The sequence below is a fragment of the Zootoca vivipara genome, chromosome 6 (assembly GCF_965207765.1).
Source record: "Zootoca vivipara chromosome 6, rZooViv2.hap1.1, whole genome shotgun sequence".
Classification (NCBI taxonomy): Eukaryota; Metazoa; Chordata; class Lepidosauria; order Squamata; family Lacertidae; genus Zootoca; species Zootoca vivipara.
Window position 1 is genome coordinate 5568841 of NC_142589.1, and position 21021 is coordinate 5589861.

The following is a 21021-nucleotide window of genomic DNA, read 5'->3' on the forward strand; positions in this document are numbered from 1 at the left end:
GCGCGGGAGGGAGGGAGCTCTCCGGGAGCTCTGCTTGTCTTTCTCGCGCGGCTGCCGAGCGGCCTCTGCTACCCTTGAGGGCCGCCATGTCCTTGGCGCCGGTGCTGCGGGCTGGCAGGGCTCGCGCGGGACTCAGCTCGCTCAGGGTGGTGAGTAGGAAGTGGGGGGGGGGAGGCTTCCCTTGTGGACCCACCTTTTTTCCTCCGAGGAGCTCAAGGTGGCGCCCGCCCTTGGTTCTCCCTCTCCCACAACAACCCTGCGAGGTAGGCTGGGCTGAGAGGCGGCGTCTGGCCCCCAAGGCTGCGACCCTGCGAGGTGGACGGGGAGGAAGGATGGCGAGCAGGCCCACCTCGGGTTGGAATTGGGGCCGCATCGCTTTGGTCGACAGCAACCACTATAGGAATTAATTGACTGAAAGCTGCCGCAGCCCCGCTCCTAATGTTCAGTTTTCTTACCTTTTTTAAACAGCGTTTTGCAGATTTCTTATTGCTTGTTTTGTTTACTGTATTTATATACCGCCGCAAAGCGGTTTGCGTAAAGGTCATTGCCAAACGTAAGCATCCATTTGGTAAATTACAGTACTGTAGATGGCAAACATTGTCATCCAAGAGGCATTTTCTGAGGGGGTTTCGGTGTTGAGGGGATTATGTTTTTCGTTTCAGGGAAGTAGTACTTTTAGCTAAATGCAGATTTAGAGAATCACTGAAGACTCACAGTTAAACAGCTGCACACACACACACACACCATGGAGTTGTAGGTTTACATAGAATAGTCATTAAGATGCCTCAGATAAGGTTGCTAATATTGCAAGAAACCTTTGCTCTTTAATAATTGTCCTTTTTTTTTGTATGACATGGAGCTGTCTGCTTTGTAACTGATGTGAAATGTGACACTGATCTCTTGTATGACAGAAACTTGAGATTTCTAGTTGGTACCAATGGTATTTGTTGGAAATATTTATGTCCTGCTTTCTCTTGCTGTTGTCTAAAGATAGTTTGGGGCCTCTGCAGGCTTCCTTGTCAGACTTTGGTGCTCCTGCTGAGAGGGCCGTGATCCTATTTCGCTCCTGTTGAACTTCAGCTACCGGTAGTTGGGAGCACACGTATCAGAACTTCAGCTATTGAAGAAGACAGATAAGACAGTAGATAGGGGAGAAGGTGGCCCTTAAGGTGTCCAGAATGTATACTGTATATAAAAAAATCCTATTAAGTTGTTGCTGGCAGTATTTCAGTCATAGTATGATTGTTTGAATCCATCTTAATTTGTGAATGTGACAATTGGTGACATGCTGGTATTAATGGTGGAATCTACACATATAAACCGTTTTGAAAATGCTTTTTAAAAAGCGTTTTTGAAATACATTGAATTTTCCATAAGGCTCACCATTGCCATCTTGTGTCACATTGTATATCACACTTAAAACACATTTAAAACATTTTGTTTGCAGCTGTATAGCTGAGTCCAATGAAAGAAAGCTCAGTTAAAGTTGGGGAGGGTTCTGTTCACTATAGGGAGCCAGTGTGATATAGTAGTAAGAGTGTTGGACTAGGACCTGGGAGGCCAGAGATTAAATCCCCACTCAGCCTCAAAGCTCAGTGGGTGTGACCCTGGGCCCAACCTACTCCATAGGGTTGTTTTACGAATTAAATGAGAAGCAGCAGCGCCATGTATGCCACCTTGAGCTCCTTGAGGGGGAAAGTTGGGGTGTAAATGCAATTAATAAACATTAAATAAATACTAGTGTTCTGTTGCATTTCTGGTGAAACCAGTATAAAGCTATCTAATGACGTCTAATGTTTCTTTTTGAAAAAGTTTTTGCCAGAGTTAGGTCAATCCTGTGGTTCTCCCACCCCCCACCCAAAAAAACCTGTATGGTTTTGTTGCATGTAATGTTAATATGGCAGAACATTAAATCTTAAATATAGTTAATTCAATCTGATGCTGATTTTTCCCTTCTAGGCAAGGCTTCATGTGAGTTCCCGGTGCAACATACGGTATAGCTGGCTGGCATATATTTTGGGAGAGAGAACTACTCCAAGGTTGAATGAATACAGCAAAGTCTTCACGGTGGATGGCAATCTACGAAGCGGCAAGGGCAAGCTTGCACAGCAAGTAGCAGAGAAGCTAGGCATGTACTTCTGTATTGCTGTTGGAACCCACATATAATTTGTAACCTTTTGGGTAGTGCAATGCCCTCCTTGGGGGAGGCTCACCTAGTACCATTGTTACATATCTTTAGGTAGCAGACAAAAGCATTCCTCTTAAACTAGGTCTTTGGCTATTCAAGCGGAGGTGGGGTTTTTTTTTTGCCCACCCACCCTGTTTTTATTTAATTTTTGTATCAGAACTTTGGGTGTGAGTTTCTGTTGCTGCTTCTTTGGGAAGCAGCATAGAATATCTACTGTATTTTTCACTCCATAAGACGCACCTGACCGAAAGACACACCTAATTTTTAGAGGAGGAAAAGGGGAAAGCCCTGTTTTTTGGGGGGATCAGCTAAGAGTTGTGCAGCTTCTTGCAGCTTATTTTGCAAATGGGAAAAGACCCACTTTTGGGGGGGGGTCAGCTCACAGTTGTGCAGCTTCTTTTGCAAATGGGGAAAGTCCCATTTTTGGGTGGATTAGCTCACAGTTCTGCAGCTTTTTTGCAAAGGGGGAAAGCTCCATTTTTGAGGATCAGCTCAAAGTTGCTGAGGTTACCTTGCAAAGGGAAAAAAATCCTGTTTTTATGGGGTTCAACTCACAGTTCTGCATTTTCTTTAGGAAAGGGAGCCATTTCTACAGTTTCCAGACAGATAATCTAATCAGCCAGTCACATGTCCCTGCAGCCTCCTTTGCAGAACATTCAACAATGGGGACCTGGGCAAGGGGGCGGGGTCTGGAAGGGAGCTAGCGTCCCTTATCTCCCTCCCCAATCTCTTGCAATCAGCTGCTGAGCAGGTTCCTTTCAACTCTCTCTTTCTCTTGTTAGCCTTTAGCTCTTCCTAAAAAAGAAAAGCACGCCCTGCTTTTCGCCCCTGGGCAATCCGGCTCCAGGGACCATGCATTCGCTCCATAAGACGCACAGAAACTCCTCTTACATTTTAGGAGGAAAAAGGTGCGTCTTATGGAGCAAAAAATACGGTGTGTATCAATGACAGCCCTCTTCATTCTGGTTGACTTTTGATGGCTGGCCCTTGGTTGGAGGGTTCATTTCATATAGGCCTATTGCATAATTAACAAAAGCATAGCAAGCTAGTTACAAGTTATATTTTGTGAGTCAAATCTACATACGTTTGGAGATGAAATGGAACTATTGCATCATTGTATTTATATTCCATTGTTTTCTCCAAGGGGCTTAAGGTGCATAGTTCTTTCTCTCTTCATTTAACTCCCACAACAACCCTGTGAGGTAGGTGAGGCAGTACCTGACCTGGGTCACCTAGTGAGCTTCATGGCCAAGTAGGTATTTGACTCCTGTTCTTCCAGGCCCTAGTCTGATACTCTAACCATTGTGTGACACTGCCTGTCTTTGTAAACAGCAAACCATTTTGTTTATAAATGTGTGTCTATGTTTTGGCAACTGCTGTCTCAGAAGAGATGTTCCCTAATATGTGATGGAGGAGGAGAAATGCCTTGTATGAGAGCATCTGTCAGCCCTGTAGATTTTTGGTTGCTTATTTTAAGCATAATTAATAACTTGAAGAATCTGTTGTTAATAAGAAACACTTTTTAATCAACTTCTAATAGCCTAGATCAGTGTTTCTCAACCAGTGTGCCTCCAGATGTTTTGGGACTACAACTCCCATCATCCCTAGCTAGCAAGAACAGTGGTCAGGAATGATGGGAGTTGTAGTCCCAAAACATCTGGAGGCACACTGGTTGAGAAACACTGGCCTAGATAATAGGTTTTCAGTGTTATAGTGTTATATTACACTTTGATCCATCCTGATCCCTCATTTATTTATAAAATAAATGAATAAATATACAGCAGTGGCCATCCAGAGAAGATGGGATTTGAGAAGGCTATTTTAAAGACAGAGACTTCCAGTTGTCTTGCATTGGTTCGCTTCTGAAAAGTGGGTTTGGAGTGGAACATCGTTGAAGAGTGCTGTGTAGATCAGTGTTTCTCAACCAGTGTGCCTCCAGATGTTTTGGGACTACAACTCCCATCATTCCTGACCACTGGTCTTGCTAGCTAGGGATGATGGGAGTTGTAGTCCCAAAACATCTGGAGGCACACTGGTTGAGAAACACTGGTGTAGATAATGTAAAGAAAGTCCTTGCATGTGTATAGAGACACAACTGAGCTTGTATTCTGGAGTGGCTTAAGATGAACATCAATATCTAGCTTTCCCTTTCAAATCTTTGATTGCTCTTTCCAGGTTTGCGATACTTTCCAGAAGCAGATATTCATTATTTGGACAGGGTCACAGGAGATGGAACAATATTGGATTCAAAATTAAGCGGTAACTGTAGCCTGGAGAAATTTTACAGCAGTCCTAAACACCCAGATGGACACTCATATCGGCTTCAAACCTGGTTATTCAGTAACCGCCTCCTACAGTATGCTGATGCCCTGGAACACCTGCTGACCACAGGTAATGTACCGTAGTTCCTTTTGTTCCTGAAATAAACTTACTTATTGAAATGTGGATTCTGTTTAGAGAAAATGTTGGCAAAATAAAAACATAACTGGGAATGCACAGAGCAGCAGCCAGCCATAGTTGGTTCTTCAGTCTTCTTCAACCTGGTGCCCTCCAGATGTTTTGGATTACAAGTCTCATTGGCTGCAGGCTTCCTGGACATTGCAGATACCAGGTTGATGAAGACTAGAATGTTTTGGGAAGCGGTACTTGTGCAATTGCAACTTGCATGATTGAAGACAGGCTGGTTGAAATTTAGCAAATTAAATGCATACGTTTTTTCAGGGGTGAAAAAGAGCTTTTAAACTATCTACCTTCCTTGCTGGGCCAGGCTCTCTCAGTGTGCTGGCTTTAGAAGCCCAGGGACAGCCCTGTGAGATATCTTGAGAGCTCAGATAGCCCTCCAGGAGCACCCCAGAGCTAACACATTGAGCTGGCCTTGCCTGCTTAAAAGTTCTCTGCCTTGCTTGGTGGGCAAGGCCTGTTTGGTACACGGTTCCAGAAGAGTAAATAGGGTGGTTTGAGTATGCACATTTTTGTGTATATGTGCCACCCCCAGAACATAATTCCCTGCTGTATAAGATCTGATTGTACTGTACTTCTTCAAAGGTATTTTGAACAAATATGATCTGGAGGGTTGAGTGGTTTGCCAAAGCAGAGCACTGCACTACCTGCCAACTTTAAGATACAATTGCAGGTTCTTCCTGTGGTTAGCAGACCTTGAACAAGTGGGCTTTAGGATATGGTGTCAAGAAATTAATTGCAGTATTGCATGCATAATGCTGCTTTGCAAACTGGGAGAAAATCATAAGAAGCAGCGTTGGGGAGCACAAGCTTTAAATAAAGGTTGCCTAAATAAAAACAGCCTTGTTCTAAGCCCAAACCCCATAACTTGTATGAATAATATGTGATGGTGTTTCTCATATTGAAATTGTGGTCCCTGTTTAACTTCAGGGCAAGGAGTGGTTCTGGAGCGCTCCCCCTACAGTGACTTTGTGTTCTTGGAGGCGATGTATAAGCAGGGCTACATCCACAAGAGGTGTAAGTCATCATTTGAATTTTTTATTTATTTAAAAGATTTATAACCCAGCCATCATCGGTACTGCTTTGGATTAGGGGGTGTGAACAAACAAGGCCCGAATCCTGTTGGAAGAAGGTAGGACTGGAACAGGGGAGCCCAACTCTAAGGTCTCTCTCTCTACTTCTCCCCCATACCCAAAACCTACCTCTCTCTACTCTGCCCATGACCACTGTGGTATTTGTGTGTGTGTTTGGGGGGTGGGTTGTGATATAGCATCATCATGTAAGCAGAAGGAATTTACTGTTGGGTAGGAGTCTCTCCCAATCCTCCCTGGAGATGCAGGGAATTGATCTGGGACTTTTTACTTGCAAGGCATCCCCAAACTTCGGCCCTCCAGATGTTTTGGCCTATAACTCCCATGATCTCTAGCTAACAGGACCAGTGGTCAGGGAAGATGGGTATTGTAGTCCAAAACACCTGGTGGGCCAAAGTTTGGGGATGCCTGCTCTATGACCTCTGAGCTAGGCAATGAGGGAGCTCCTTGGCTTGTCCTTGTACAAAGAGTTGCTGTGTGTCTTGGTGTGTGCTGATCTAACCACAGAGCTTCCTGGCTCTTGGGTAGAAGAATGAGGGAGCAGAGAGAGTTGTAGCAGGAGGAAGGGGACCCCGCAAGTGGGTTATCTCCTGCTTGGACTACAGCAATTCGCTCTATGTGGGGCTACCTTTGAAGGTGACCTGGAAACTACAACTAATCCAGAATGCGGCAGCTAGACTGGTGACTGGGAGTGGCCGCCATGACCACACAACACCGGTCTTGAAATATCTACATTGGCTCCCAGTACGTTTCCGAGCACAGTTCAAAGTGTTGGTGCTGACCTTTAAAGCCCTAAATGACCTCGGTCCAGTATACCTGAAGGAGCGTCTCCACCCCCATCGTTCTGCCCGGACGCTGAGGTCCAGTACCGAGGGCCTTCTGGCTGTTCCCTCGTTGCGAGAAGCCAAGTTGCAGGGAACCAGGCAGAGGGCCTTCTCGGTAGTGGCGCCCGCCCTGTGGAACGCCCTCCCATCAGATGTCAAAGGAAAAAAACAGCTACCAGATTTTTAGAAGACATCTGAAGGCTTTTAATGTTTAATAGATTATTTTATTTCATTTTTCTGTTGTAAGCCGCCCAGAGTGGCTGGGTATAAATAAATTATTATTATTATTATTATTATTATTATTATTATTATTATTATTATTATTACTATCAGCAAGTGATTTTTAAAGGTGGTCTCACAGGCACAATGTGATACATTGGTACATTTCAGTATGCATCTGCTACAGAATGGTTTGAATAGCTGCTGTAAAACTTCTCTGCCTGGAACAAGGTATGCCTTTAGCTGATGAAAGCATTCTCTTGCTGGCTTTCTTTCTAGGTGTGGAGCACTACGATAGAATGAAGGATCTTAGTCTTTCTGATTTCTTGCCCCCTCACCTTATCATTTATATTGATGTACCTGTCTCAGAAGTAATGAAAAGGATTGAAGAGAGAGGCAAGGTATGCTTGGTTTGGGCAGGGGAATAATATTGTGTTCAATAAGCCCACAACTTACACACATGTAACTTGTGCACATTCAGCTTTATCACCTTGTCAAAATAACAAATAAAGGAGTTGGAAAGAAAGAGAGTGTACGGGGGTAGAGGGAGACTTTAGCAATCCCACCAACCATTGAACCATTGAACCCTGTGTGTTTTGACTACATGCGATTTTGGCTTTAGGTGTGATCCCAGGGTTGTAACCCCCACGTCTAAAGAGTGCTTCTCCTCCAGAAGTGTAGAACTTGTAGCGCCGGGATTATTTTCTACTGGCAAATCACTTTAGGGTGTGGAAGAATGTCCTCATAGGAATATATTATGTTTTAACTCTGCAAGTCGGCCTGCTTCCTTATTTATATAAAGCATTTTTGCCAACCTCTTGAGCTGAAAAGGCTTGTAGTGTGGTTTACAGAAGACGATAAAAAAGGCAGTCCATGCCCCAGGGGCTTATAATTAAAACATACAAGGCAAAAGGAAAGGGGTACGAGGAGGGAAGAGGAAAACAAGCAAACCCAGACACTGGTTGTTAAAGTTGCATGGTTTCTTACAATGGCCAGGTGGAATGGGAACATTTCAGGGTGGGGGAGAGGATCTGATCTCAACTGAGTGGAGGGAATGAGTGGCTCCACTTCCATCTCCTTCTGCTCCAGCAGAGTGGGGAGAACTATGTATGCCACCTTGAGTGCCTTGGAGGAAACGGGGGTAGGAAAGCAATTTTTTAAAAAAATGTTACAAAAGCATCTTGTGGTGTGACTTTTCATCCCTCCCCTACTGGTATTACTAAAGGGCAAGAGGGAAAGTCCTGCCTGGACAAGTGCATCTTCTGACTTTGACCAGCACTGCAGTGGTACAAATACTCAACTTTATAATTCTGAAACCTCTCTGGAAATTATAGAATGATGTTATAATAAAGGTGATAGTTAGTTAAACGACTTTAGCTGGTCAAATGAATAAAGCAGCAGTAACTTCAGTCACATTGAGTTTGAATGTGTGATTTTATTTTATTATTTTAAAGCCGTATGAAAAGAAAGTATCACCTGCGTATCTTCAGAGCATTGAAGATGGCTACAAGAAATCTTTCCTGCCTCAGATAAGGTTAGTATGCGTTAACACGAAACAAGCACCGTTTAGTGAAACTGCTTGTACATCAGCAGCTTTGTGTCATACTGTTTGTATTCTGGTGTTTAATGTACGATGGGCCTTAGAAATTACAGTGCAAATCTCGGCTTTGCTCTCTTGTCAAAGAACTGAAAGAAAAGAATTGGATTGTGCTTCCCTCTTGGGTGTTTCCATTCATAGGCTGATCTGTCTTAACTCTCTTTGCTCTTTTTTCTCTGCCTTGTGTTACCCGTTCCAGGTTCACATGTGGCTGCACCCTTTTTGCCCCATTTCCATTTGCTTCTGGACTTCTACTCCCACATCTTCAGGTGTGGCCTGTCCTAGTTGGTTCTTCATCTTCACACTGCATTTGTTTTTGCCCCCTTCTTGTCCTGTCCAAAACTACATCTTCGTTAATTTTCCTTTCCAAACAACTCATTATTTTCTGCCACATTATTTCAGAAACTTCCAGTTTATATAAATTACCTTTGAAGAGATTAACTTAATTATTTCTTTTTTAAAAATTCTGTTTTGCTGCACCTCTCTGTTTCTGCTCTGGTTCTTCCACCTTCCCAGGTTCTTAACTCCTGTACTTGCTTAACTTAATCCATTTCAATAAGGGATTTCTTACTTTTAACTAATATTTTGTTTCTTGTATGTTTTTAGGCGATAGTTCTGCAAGTTGGAATTTATTTAATGAAACAATGTATATCTCGCCTTTCTGTGCTATTGAAAACATTCAATGCATATTTAATTCTTCTTGATTCCTGCATTGCAGGGGGTTGGACTAGATGCCCCTGGGTCCCTTCCAACTCTACAATTCTATGATTTTTTGGCTTTCCCCTTCCATGTTTATTTATTACTTATAAAAATGTTTACTGTATAAGACGACCCCCAACTTTTGAGAAGATTTTCCTGGGTTAAAAAGTAGTCTTATACGCAGGAATATACAGTATGTACCACTACGTCATAAAAAAATTTATCACAGCAGTTAAACATAAAGCCATATGATAAAAGTCATAAACAAGTTACAAACAGGCGTCAGTTAACCATTGTGGAGGGATGTCTTCTGAATAGCCTGCACAGGCCTGGCGGAATAGAAAAGTTTTCAACAGGCATTTAGAAGTTGGCACAGAAGGTGCTTGCTGAATCTCTAGTGGAAGGGTGCTCCACAGGACTGGGCCAATGACACTAAAGGCTCTGCTTGTTGTCAAACAAGCCTCACCAAAATCTGCAATAACAGCTGTGTATCTCTGCTGCTGCCGCCCTCCACCCACCTTCTCCCAAGCATGTTGTTGTTGAAAGGTTGTTGTGTTACCCCAGAAATGTCCTGCTCCTCCAGAATCCATTCTCATCTCTCCTGCAGTTCTGGGATGTGGCACATTCTGTAGCGACTCTGTGACATACATGCAGGACATACGTGATTTGGGGGTTGCCTCTCTAGTTTCCCCCCATATCAAATAAAGTGATTCAATGTTACCTTGTTTCCTTCTAGTGAGACTTCTGAGGTCTTGCAGTATACCACAAGCGAGGCTGAACACGTGGAAAAAGTAAGTTGCTATGAGCTGTCTCTCTCTTTGTGTGGCCTCCTTTGCAGAATCCCTTCCATTGCTCTGATAGTGGTGGAGGCTGCTTGTGTGTTTACTGTCCATCTTTCCAGCTTTGCTTAGTCAGGTTCAGGAAGGATGAAATAAAGTGGGCATGTTCAGAGAAGAGCAACTAGACTAGCAGAACAAGCCGTTTCCAACACCCCCTGCCTGCTCGTTCTAGCCGGGGCAGGTGTGTGTGTGTGTGTGTGTGTGTGTGTGTGTGATATTTCTCCCTTTATTCCATTGTATTTCCTCCCTCTATGGAAGTGGGAGTGAACTAACTGCATCAGCTGGAAGCTGACAGGTCTTAGTGCACCAAGCCTTTCAAGTAGGGAATTTCCCAGCACCTGTATCAGAATTGGTTTTGAGATGTGTTTGTTTTATCGATCTGTCAGGGATTCTTTATCTGTGATTCCTGCATTACAGGGGGTTGGATTAGATGACCCTTGGGGTTCCTTCCAGCTCTACAGTTCTATGATTTTAAGAAAAGAAATGTGGCTGTCCTCGGGGCAAAAGTTGCATTAAGCTTACAAAAGGCCTTGAATTCTTGGTGTGTTTTATCACACATGCACCTTCACCTCTTCCCCTGAAGTATTGGGGGGGGGGCTGTAGGAAGGAGGTGGCAAGAATTTGTCCCTTTAACTTCCAGAGAGGGATCAGAGGAGAGTGTCCTTTCCCCTGCAAGTGATCGAAGGGAGGGCTCAGGGCTGAATGGAAGAACACCGCTTTTGCATGCAGAAGTTCTCAGATGGCCTCCTTGGTGATACTGCAGTGGTGTCTATGCTATGAAGTTGTTAATGTTGTGCTTTATTATTTTTCTGTGTATGTGAGCCTGAACTGTTAGCCACTCTGTGTTCCCACTGGGAAGGTAGGCAAATCACAGTATGATCGTGTCTTGTGGTGGGGGCACATAGATGCAAAAATGTGTATATCTGAACCACTCCCTTGGAATTTCCCCCTATACAGACCATCCTTACCTTCCAAGTAAGGTAGAGATTTGATTGTACCGTAAACCAAAAAAATGGGGTGTGGGGGGGGTGGGGTTACAGGTTATTGGCTTGCTGGGAACAGGAATCGCTCAGTCCCTCATTTCCTTTCTAATCCCCTTGTCTGAACTCTGCACTTAATGGAGTTCCTTGTCGCAAATTTTAGACCAGGCATCTCCAACCTTCGGCCCTCCAGATGTTTTGGACTACAATTCCCATCATCCCTGACTACTGGTCCTGTTAGCTAGGGATCATGGGAGTTGTAGGCCAAAACATCTGGAGGGCTGCAGCTTGGGCATTCCTGTTGTAGACTCTCCACCACATTTCACTCCAGTTCATTCTCCAGGTTAAGCTGATTTTTAAAAACCCATCTAAACTCTGTACTTTAACGTCTGTGGTGCAGCAGCATACCCCTTGGTCATCTTGGCCTTGCAGCCTTGTGGTAGCAAAGAAGCTCTGATGTCCTTGTGGAGAGATGGCCGGTTGCATTGATGCTAATCCTTTTCTCTTGGCAGGTAATAGAAGATATTGAGTTCCTGAAGTTCAACAAGGCACCTTGGGTCGAACAGGATGATGTCACTTTTCATCACTTGAGGGTTCTGTAAGGATGGACTTTCTAACTAGTTTCTTTTCATGTTGCATCTCTTGCTACAGAAGCATTTCAGAGCCTCCTCCTGCTGCGGAGCGTGGCACAGCTTTAATGTTTCTTCCAGAATTGAATACATACAGCAGTGTTTCCTACATATTGGATTATCAAGGCATACTCTTGATATCCTTTTATTTTTTTTATCTAGGATTGAAGTTGGAGGTGCTTCACAGTGGGGATTGCCTTCCCCTCATGGGGGATGCTAACCCTCTTTTTTTAATGCCTTCTGATTAGCAGCCAAGAGGGAGCAGTGGGCAGCTCCTATGGATAGTGCAGCTACATCTCTGTGCCCGAGTTAATGGGCCATTCATTTGCTAGGTAGAGATGCCCACCCTGGGCAGAGGCAAAACAGAGTAGTGACTCATGCAGAGAGGCAGCAAGTACCCTTTGAAGCTGGTACTTAATTCAAGCCCAAGCCGAGGAAAAAGAGAAGCTGCTTGTCTATCCCCCTCTGTGGAACTCTGGCCTGCTTTTGGGTGGGTAGTAAATTCTGATGTTGATAGATTGAAAGGAGCATCTCTCCTTACCCCCCCCCCAAAAAAAACCCCTGTCATTTTTCTCCTCCCCACCCCCCACCCCAGTATGAATCACAAAAGCTGCTGCCTTTTCAGCAAGCATAACCAAGTTGCTGTTACTATTTTTTGCATGTTAGGGCACAGGACAAGTACAGTGTGATCCTTCCTACGACTCTCCCTTTCTACATACCTGAAATCACAGTGGGAGGCCTCGATTTTGATAAAGCATATACCGAATACAAGGAGGTAAGAGGGGAACATTCAGTGGTGGTACAGTAAAATGTAATTTTGGAAGGAAGCAGAAGATGAACTCCCAAGAGGCATTCTGCATATTTAAGGTTAAGCATGCTGGTACTTGTTCATGGTGATGGGCTGTGAACCTTCGTCTTGTCAATGTTCTTTTGGTTTTATGCTCGGATACATCAGGTGCCTCGTACATACCACCCATCTTTTTAAATTTAGCAGTTTTTAAAATGAGGTTATTTGATCCTGAAAACAGCTCGCCTTTTAGATCTGTAGCCTGAGAGAGGTGGTATTTTGCACACACAAAAATGTACAGTTATAAAAAAAATAACTTCTGCCCAATCCCCCCCCCCAAAAAAGAATTCTGAAATTTGCAGTTTTCTTTAAAAGAATTCTCTGGAGATCTGCAGCTGCAGTTCTTCATACAGCACTTAAACTATGGAACTCACTCCCACAGGAGGCAGTGATGGCCACCAACTTAGATATCTTTAAAAGAGGATTGGAGAATTTCATGAAGGAGAGGGCTGTTGATGGCTTACTAGCTATGCTCTGCCTCCACAGTTGGAGACAACAATGCTTCTGAATGCCAGTTGCTGGAAACCACAGGAGGACAGAGGGCTTTCATTCTCAGATCCTGCTTGCAGGCTTTCCATAGGGGCATCTGGCTGGCCACTGTGAAAACAGGAAGCTGGACTAGATGGGCCATTAGCCTGATCCAGTATCCAGGCTCTTCTAATGTTCTTATGAGATAATAATAATAATTAATAATAATAAATATATATTTATACCCCACCCATCTGGCTGGGTTTCCCCAGCCACTCTGGGCAGCTTCCAACAGAATATTAAAATACAACAATCTATTAAACATTAAAAGCTTCCCTAAACAGGGCTGCCTTCAGATGTCTTCTAAAAGTCTGGTAGTTGTTTTTCTCTTTGACATCTGGTGAGAGGGCGTTCCATAGGGCAGGTGCCACTACCGAGAAGGCCCTCTGCCTGGTTCCTTGTAACTTTGCTTCCTGCAGTGCAGGAACCACCAGAAGGCTCTTGGCACCGGACCTCAGAGTCCGGGCAGAACGATGTGGGTGGAGACACTCCTTCAGGTATACTGGACGGAGCCAATGTAGGTCTTTCAAGACTGGTGTTACGTGGTCTTGGCGGCCGCTCCCAGTCACCAGTCTAGCAGCCGCATTCTGGATTAATTGTAGTTTCCAGGTCACCTTCAAAGAACCAGGGAGGAGAAAGAATGGCTATCAGTCCATTATAAGTTTACGGGGTCAGTGTTTTCCACAGCCTGCTTGAAAAAACCATGTTGAAAAACTGTGTTCAGTTCTGGTTGCCATCCCACAAAGGGCTTAGAAAGGGCAACCAAAATATCATGAAACTGGAACAGCTCCCTATGAAGGATGGTTACCACCTCATGCCCACGTGGTCAGGCTTCTTCCAAGCAGAAAGGAACGTTTTATTATAGCAACACGCTAGGAGGTGTCTAAAACCATGCATAGTGTAGAGAAAGTGGAATGAGAGAAGCTTTCTCTGCCTCTCATATAATATTAGAACCTAATGGGGTCATGCGGCAAGACTAAACGTTGGAGAAGCTGAAGGAAGGACTTTTTCATGCTGTGCTGCCGTGGAATTGGCTCCCATAAGATGTAGTGGCAGCTACCACCTTTGAAAAGGGAATTGTTTATGGCTATGAGCCACGGCGACAATATTCTTCTGCCTGTTTTACTGGAGTCAGTATGCCTCTGAATGCCACTTGCCGAGAATCAAAGTAGGGGAGAAAGCTGCTGTGGCACTCAGGTCTGCCTTCCCATAGCCATCAGGCTAGCCACAGTGGGAACAGGATGCTTTGGCCTGATCCAGCAGGCCTGCTCCTACATTTTCAGGTGTTTGGGGACTGATGACGAGAATGAAGCTGCGCCCTGATCCTCATGGATCTTCTGTGCTTTCTACTGCAGATTCCTGGACGTAAATATGACAAAGGCTACAATGCCGAGGTTGGCGACAAATGGATCTGGCTGAAATAATGGGATGGTGGAGCTGCTGTTATCCACCTGCCTTTTGTGGGTGATGCCTGAAGCTGGACTGACACGACCAGGTCATTATAGAATGACCTTGAAAAGAACGAAAGTCTAAATCGCCTTCCATGCAAAGTAATTCTCAACTGAATCCCATTAGGAAGACTGATAAGTGCTTGGCATCGCAGGTAGGCATGGCCCTGGGAATGTGGTCTTATCATCACAATGGTGGCTGGTCCAGGAGCTTGGCTGGATTTGGATTAAATAAAACCCTTCACTCGTGCTATTTTCTTAGTGGGCATTTTTCTTCACACAGCACATAAACTATGGAACTCGCTCCCACAGGAAGCTGTGTTGGCTGCCAACTTGGAAGGCTTTAAAAGAGAATTAGACACATTCATGGAGGAGAGGGCTATCGATGGCAGCCAGCCACAATGGCTATGCTCTGCCTCCACAGTCGGAGGCAGCAACGCGTCTGAATTCCAGCTGGTAGAAACCACGGGAGGGGAAAATGTGATTGTGTTTGAATCCTGCTTGCAAGTTTCCCAGAAGAGGCATCTGGTTGGCCACCGTGAGAACAGGGTGCTGGACTAGATGGGTCCTTGGCCCGATCCAGCAGCTTCTTCTGTCGTCTTTCAGTAGGTTATATGTGCAGTTACCTGAAGGCCCAGTCTGGCTTAGAGGAAGAATAATGTGCGGTCTCAGAGTAGGTTGCTAGTTTTCTCTTCTAGTGCCTGTGGTCTGTTGTCTTAGAAGTGGCTGGGCAGTGTCTTTTTTAAGGAGGAAGGTGCCAGGGAGGGCTTGAAAAATTACCAGTTCCCTGTATCCTCATCCAAACGTGAAAGCAAAGTCCAGAGCTCTTTCTCCTGCAGTAGTTCATGCATTGGCTACTTCAAGACTGGAACGCTGCAATGCCCTCTGTGTGGGGCTTCCCTTGTGCTTGATCTGGAAGCTGTAATTGAATGTTGCAGCATGACTGCTGACTGAGTGAGGCCTTGTCAGCATAGAACACCTTTGCTCAGAGATTTGCAGTACTTGCAAGATCACCTTACCAGGTAGACACCCACTCAATTGCTTCGATTGGCAGAACTGGCACTGTTACAGGTTCCATACAATACTCATTTCGTATTTGTAAGAAAATGATTTTTCTTGTGGCAGCAGCTACACTCTGGGATTCCCTGCCTTTTGATAGCAGGCAGCCACTTCCACTGTACTCTTTCTGGTTCTGTGACCAGATGATTTTTGTTTAGACAAGGCTACCCAGACATGTATGGGACCCAGGTGGCTCTGTGGGTTAAACCACTGAGCCTAGGGCTTGCTGATCAGAAGGTCAGCGGTTCGAATCCCTGTGACGGGGTGAGCTCCCGTTGCTTGGTCCCAGCTCCTGCCAACCTAGCAGTTCGAAAGCACGTCAAAATGCAAGTAGATAAATAGGAACCGCTACAGCGGGAAGGTAAACGGCGTTTCCATGTGCTGCTCTGGTTTGCCAGAAGCGGCTTTGTCATGCTGGCCACATGACCTGGAAGCTATACGCCGGCTCCCTCGGCCAATAATGCGAGATGAGCACGCAACCCCAGAGTCGGTCACGACTGGACCTAATGGTCAGGGGTCCCTTTACCTTTACCTTTTACCCAGACATGTAGAATATTGCTGTATGTTTTAATCTGTTTTCAGTTTATTGTTTTGCTTTAGGGTTTTTACTGGTAATTTTATTGTTTCATTCTGTTTGTAAACCGCTTTGAGGTTTTGTTTTTTCTTAATGATCAAACGGTGCATAGATTTTATGAAATAATAAACAGAGGAGAGGCTAGAAAGGATTTAACAGTGTGGTGCAGCTCATACACCAGTCCTGACAAACAAATAACAAAGCAAGGACAAGACCTTTTTGAATAAAGCCACTTCACATTTAATTAAAAGGGGGTGGGGGTTAGGGAGGAAATCATTTTCACACAGATTCTGACAGCCGAAGTGGGTAGTGGAAAAGGGGTAGGCCGCTCTTCGCACTAGGAGGTCCTCATTTATAGATATGCTCACAGAATAGCAGTGAAAAGCAAGTAGAGGCCGGTGACTTCTAATAAATTACATTCTTTACATTTGCACAAAGTGGAGTGGCCAGGAAGGAGGAAATGTAAGGGGGGCAGCATGGCAGGGGCTGTGTGGAGGGAAAAGGGGTGAGCTGAACACGGGGCTCCTGAGTCAGGAAAGGCAGTTTCTCCCACAGCTCTGGGGAATGGCTCATTGGGCAGTCTCGGTGGCTGGATTTCAGGGCCAGGGTGCTATCTATCCTACTGCTTTCCAGATGTTTGGGGCTGCAGCTCCCTTGAGCTCCAGCCAGCACGCTGGAATTGTGCTGGGGTTGGTGGGAGCTGCCATCAAAAGCAATTGGAAAGCGCCAGGTGGAGGGAAAGCACCTCCCTTGTCATCTTCCTGACTCAAAAGATAGACTTACTTGGGCCTAGACTGCTGCTGCTGCTGCTTTGATTCACCCCACCAAGGGCAGCAAACCCTTCCAGGCTCTGCTCTTCTCCCTCCCACTATGCAAATGGCGGCACCCTTACTAGACTGAAAAGTGCCAGGACAGCATTGTGGGTGGGAGGTTTTTGCTGGTGCAGTGCAGGACCCCTTAAGTGAGACAGGTAGGCCTGACGCTGGTCTGGATTGGGGAATGTTCCTTGGGAGTGTGGCTTGAAGCACCCCTCACCTCCTTGGCAAACTTCCCCCTCTTTAAATAGCCTGATGAAAAGGACCTCTAGACTTCAGTACTTTTACCAGTCAGAAGCCACCACTTAAGGGCTGGTAGATTTTGTGGAGGAAGGTGCTCATTGGGACAGTGCCCCCCCAACCCTGCTTTAGGTGTGTGTTTGTGTGTGTGTGTGTGTGTGTGTGTGTGTGAGAGAGAGAGAGAGAGAGAGAGAGAGAGAGAATCTTTTCTGCCCCAGCAGAAGCCAACCCATTTTGGCAACTCCCTGCTGATGTCTAGCAGCCTGTGCAACATTGGTTTGTGTTCCTAGAATCATACAATCTGGAAGGGACCCAAAGGATCATCTAGTCCAACTGTGCTGACTTATAGGCCCTGGTAGTTTCAACAGGCATGGGTGCCTGTGTATTGCACACAGCCACTTGTGTGCTCCCTGGGGCAGGGGGACTGTGATAGTGATGGGCAAAAAGGAGCCTTGGGTCTCCAGGAGGAGGAGATGGGGGCTGGGCAGGTGCTTCTCAGCTCTTGGTGAGCAGAAATGTGTGGCAGTGTAGAGACAGCCTAATCTTCTGTCCTGGCTCTCGCCGCTCAGTCTGGGTTGAGACGTGACAGTTGTTTGGCTCAAAAAGAAAGAAAGCGACAGAGCAGCCTGGATCTTGCCTGTGAAGTGACTGCACTCCCAAGGTGATCCTTTGCAGAGCCTGGCCTCTATGTGCAAGACAGAAGGGGCTGGCTAGGAGGGTCCTGTCCCTTGGTGCAAATGCAGTTGCCCTGCATGTCTTAAACTGACTGTAGTAGCTTCTGAGAGACCTGGGGTTATGGCAGAGAGTTGTGGGCCTTGCGGTGGCTGAAGCAGAAAAGAGCTCTCCTCTGGCTTTTAGGGATGTGCAGGAGCAGGGCCATACCCAGGCTTTGCATCAAGCCACCTTTTCTGCAGTCCTTTCCACAGGACTAGCATGAAGCTGTGGAGACAGGGCAGGTAGATCTGTGTACATACGAGTGCAGGATATGTGGAGGGGGAGGCACATAGGCTGAAGAGGCAGGCCTGAACCACAGGCAGCAGGTAAATGCATTCCTGTCTTCAGACACATCCTCAAAGTCTCGCTGAATAGAGCTTGCAGGGTAGGTGGCAGGAGCCCCCAGAATTTGGGGTGGGGTGGGGGCAGGCAGCAGGTGCAGCACAGAATAATGTTACAGCCTAGACGGTGGGATGGCAGGGCAGAGGGAGAGCAGAAAACAGGTGCCACATGTAGCTGGCCCAGGACCAGCTTGCAGGAAGAGTTGGGAACGCTGGGGAGGAAAGGGGTAGAGGAAGCTGGCCTGGAAAGGGAGCTTTTGGCAGCGGGGGAAGAAACTAGAACCATAGAGTTGGAAGCGACCCCAAGGCTCATCTAGTCCAACCCTCTGCAGAACTGAGGCCTGGACACATGCCTCGATTCCAAATGAAGCCCACCTTTATGCCCTTCACCATGCCTGTGGGCACCGTGGTAGTGGCTGCATTCCTCCTGTAGACAGCACATGTTAGAGAGTGGGCACAAAATACTTCCCTTTGTGCAGAGGGGCAGGAGCTAGCAAAGGAAGCTTTTTTGCTGGGGAGGGAGCCATCACCCTGCTGCTTGGTAGCCATTTAGAGCAGCAGCAGCCCCAGGTCACGTTCACTCCAGCGGAGGCTAGGCACATCCAGCAGGCACTGAGTACCAATCACAAGGGGGCGGAAATCAGTGGGAGAGTGTGGCAATGCTGCCCCCTGTGAGAAGAGGATGCTGAGGCAGAGAGACCCTCTTCAATCTGGTCCTGCTGCAGGGTGGGAGTCTGCCTGGTGCCATGATGCTCGGATCCAAGTCGGGGGCTCATTCTTGCCCAAGTTTAGAAAACCTGATGGGCCTGTGTGCCAAAGGATGCATGGTCTGGGAGTGAAGCCAGCAACAGAATGAGTTTAAGGGTGGCAGCACAGAACACCTTATCTCCACCCTGACCTCTTCCCACCCCACACATGGCTGCTCTGATTTTCACCAGGGTGGGAGTGGGGAAGGGACTTGGCACCCCCCACATCCAGCACAGGGTGCTCACCACTCATTCCCACCAGATTCCTGACCCACTTTTCTCTGCCCCAAGAGTCAAGGCATGGCAGCCACCTCTGCAGTGAGGGCGGGTGGGTGGTGGTGGGGAGAAAGGAGCAACGTCTCTTCGAACGAGCTCAAGAGTAGCCCTAAAGCGTCTGTGATGAAAGACGGGTCGACACACACGCACGGAGCGTCACGCCGGGCATGTCAGCTCTGAGCGGGGGCCGGGATCAGAAGAGGAAGGCTTTCTTCTTCAGCTCGTTCCGCTTCCACAGGGCCAGCTTGCCAAATTCTTCTGGCGACATCTCGAATGCACGCAGGAAATCCTCGGCTGACAGGTGGCGCTGGAATGGGGAGAGAAGGAAGGAGGTGGGGGCTTGCTCGTTCGTTCATTCATTTCATACGATTTATGAAACCACTTGAATGGTTTACACGGTCAAGGAGCACGAAAAGTTAAAATGACTTTTTAGAAGCAAATGAAAACCTGAACCAACTTTCTAAAACATTTGGGTAGGCGCTGCAAAAGGGTACAGTGAATGTGCCTGCTTGTCTATCAATCGGCAGGGAGTTCCAAAGGGTAGGTGCTGCCAGGCTGAAAGCTAAGAGAGCTCTTACAAATGTGGAACCTATAACAAGGCCGGTTCTGCCGATCAAAGTGGTTGAGTGGGCACGTAGGGGATAAGGCAAAGTGCTTGTCTTGAAAGGGGCTGTATCTCATGTCAGATTCAAAGAACATGGGAAGCTGCCTTATCTTGAACCAAGTGGTTCGTCTAGCTCAATATGTACACCAACTGGTGCCTTGCAGAAATTGGACTACAGCTCCCATTGTCCCTGCCCACTGGCCATGCAGGCTGTTAAGGCTGCTCGGAGTTGAAGCCCAAGCATAATCTGGACCTTCTTGCCCCACATGTGGCCCCTCTGCTGCTTCAATCTGCAGGACAGGCACAGTTACAAGTGCCACATAATACCTGTTCCACATTTGTAAGAACTCGATATTTTAGTGCAGCAGCACCCAAACTTTGGAACTCCATGCCTATTGACATCAGACAGGCACCTTCACTCATTTCAGCACCTGCTAAAAACATTTTTCTTTAAATAAGCCTGTCCAGATGTTTAGAAAGTTGATGCGAGTCTTAATATGTTTTTTAGTCTCTGGTTATCTTAACTCAGGGGTCCCCAAACTACGGCCCCCGGGCCGGATGCGGCCCAATCAGCCTCCCAATCCGGCCCGTGACGACCCCCGCCGCCCGCTGCCGCCGCCCGCTCTTACGGCGCGCGGCGCGGCGACGGTCTTAAAAATCGGCAAAAAATCGCTGAAAATCCTTTGTGCGCATGCGTATGGGCCTCTCCCGACCCAGAAGAGGTCATTTCCGATGCACTTCCGGGTCGGGGGAGGCCCATACGCATGCGCACAAGCGATTTCCGGTGATTTTTCCCCGCCCGTGTGCGTGTGCGCATGCGCACGGGCGCGCACTCCCCCGCCCTCCAGCCCGCTACGCGCGCACTCCCCTGCCCTCTGGCCCGCCGCGCGGTCGGTGCGGCGGGCACCGGCCCGCTGCGCGGTAAGTCTGGGGACCCCTGTCTTAACTTTTCCAATGTCTTGTTATTTCTTCTTACTGTCAATTTAAATGCTTTATCTTTTCTGTAAGCCCTTTTGAGTTTTTCTGACAATCGAGCGGCTTATACATTTTCTAAAAGAATAACAATACAGTCATACCATGGTCATACCATGGTCGTCTAACAGAATCCATTCTAGAAGTCCGTTCGACTTCCGTAAGCATTCGACAACCCAAGCGCGGGTTCCGATTGGCTGCAGGAGCTTCCTGCACGCAATTGGAAGCCGTGGAAGCCACGTCGGACGTTTGGGTTCCAAAGAGCATTCGCAAACCGGAACGCTCGCTTCCGGGTTTGTGGCGTTTGGGAGCCAAAATGTTCAAGTCGCAA

The 21021-nt window shown here is 46.7% G+C and overlaps 2 protein-coding genes across 2 annotated transcripts in view; one reads left to right on the plus strand and one right to left on the minus strand.

Annotated features, from left to right (window-relative positions):
- The first annotated feature begins 2 nt into the window (after positions 1 to 2).
- Positions 3 to 14602, plus strand: NDUFA10 (NADH:ubiquinone oxidoreductase subunit A10). The gene is made up of 10 exons (XM_035118029.3): positions 3 to 149; positions 1960 to 2128; positions 4364 to 4579; positions 5579 to 5665; positions 7062 to 7183; positions 8237 to 8316; positions 9815 to 9869; positions 11410 to 11495; positions 12193 to 12301; positions 14257 to 14602. Exons 1-10 carry the CDS (start codon positions 87 to 89, stop codon positions 14323 to 14325), a joined length of 1056 nt encoding a protein of 351 aa, XP_034973920.1. The 5' UTR covers positions 3 to 86; the 3' UTR covers positions 14326 to 14602.
- Positions 14603 to 16198: 1596 nt separating this feature from the next.
- Positions 16199 to 21021, minus strand: part of DMTN (dematin actin binding protein) — a 63456-nt gene continuing 58633 nt past the window's right edge. Inside the window, exon 16 of the mRNA XM_088671463.1 lies at positions 16199 to 19421. Within this exon, the coding sequence (XP_088527589.1) occupies positions 19308 to 19421 (114 nt within the window). The 3' untranslated portion in view covers positions 16199 to 19307. The remainder of the gene's footprint in view (positions 19422 to 21021) is intronic.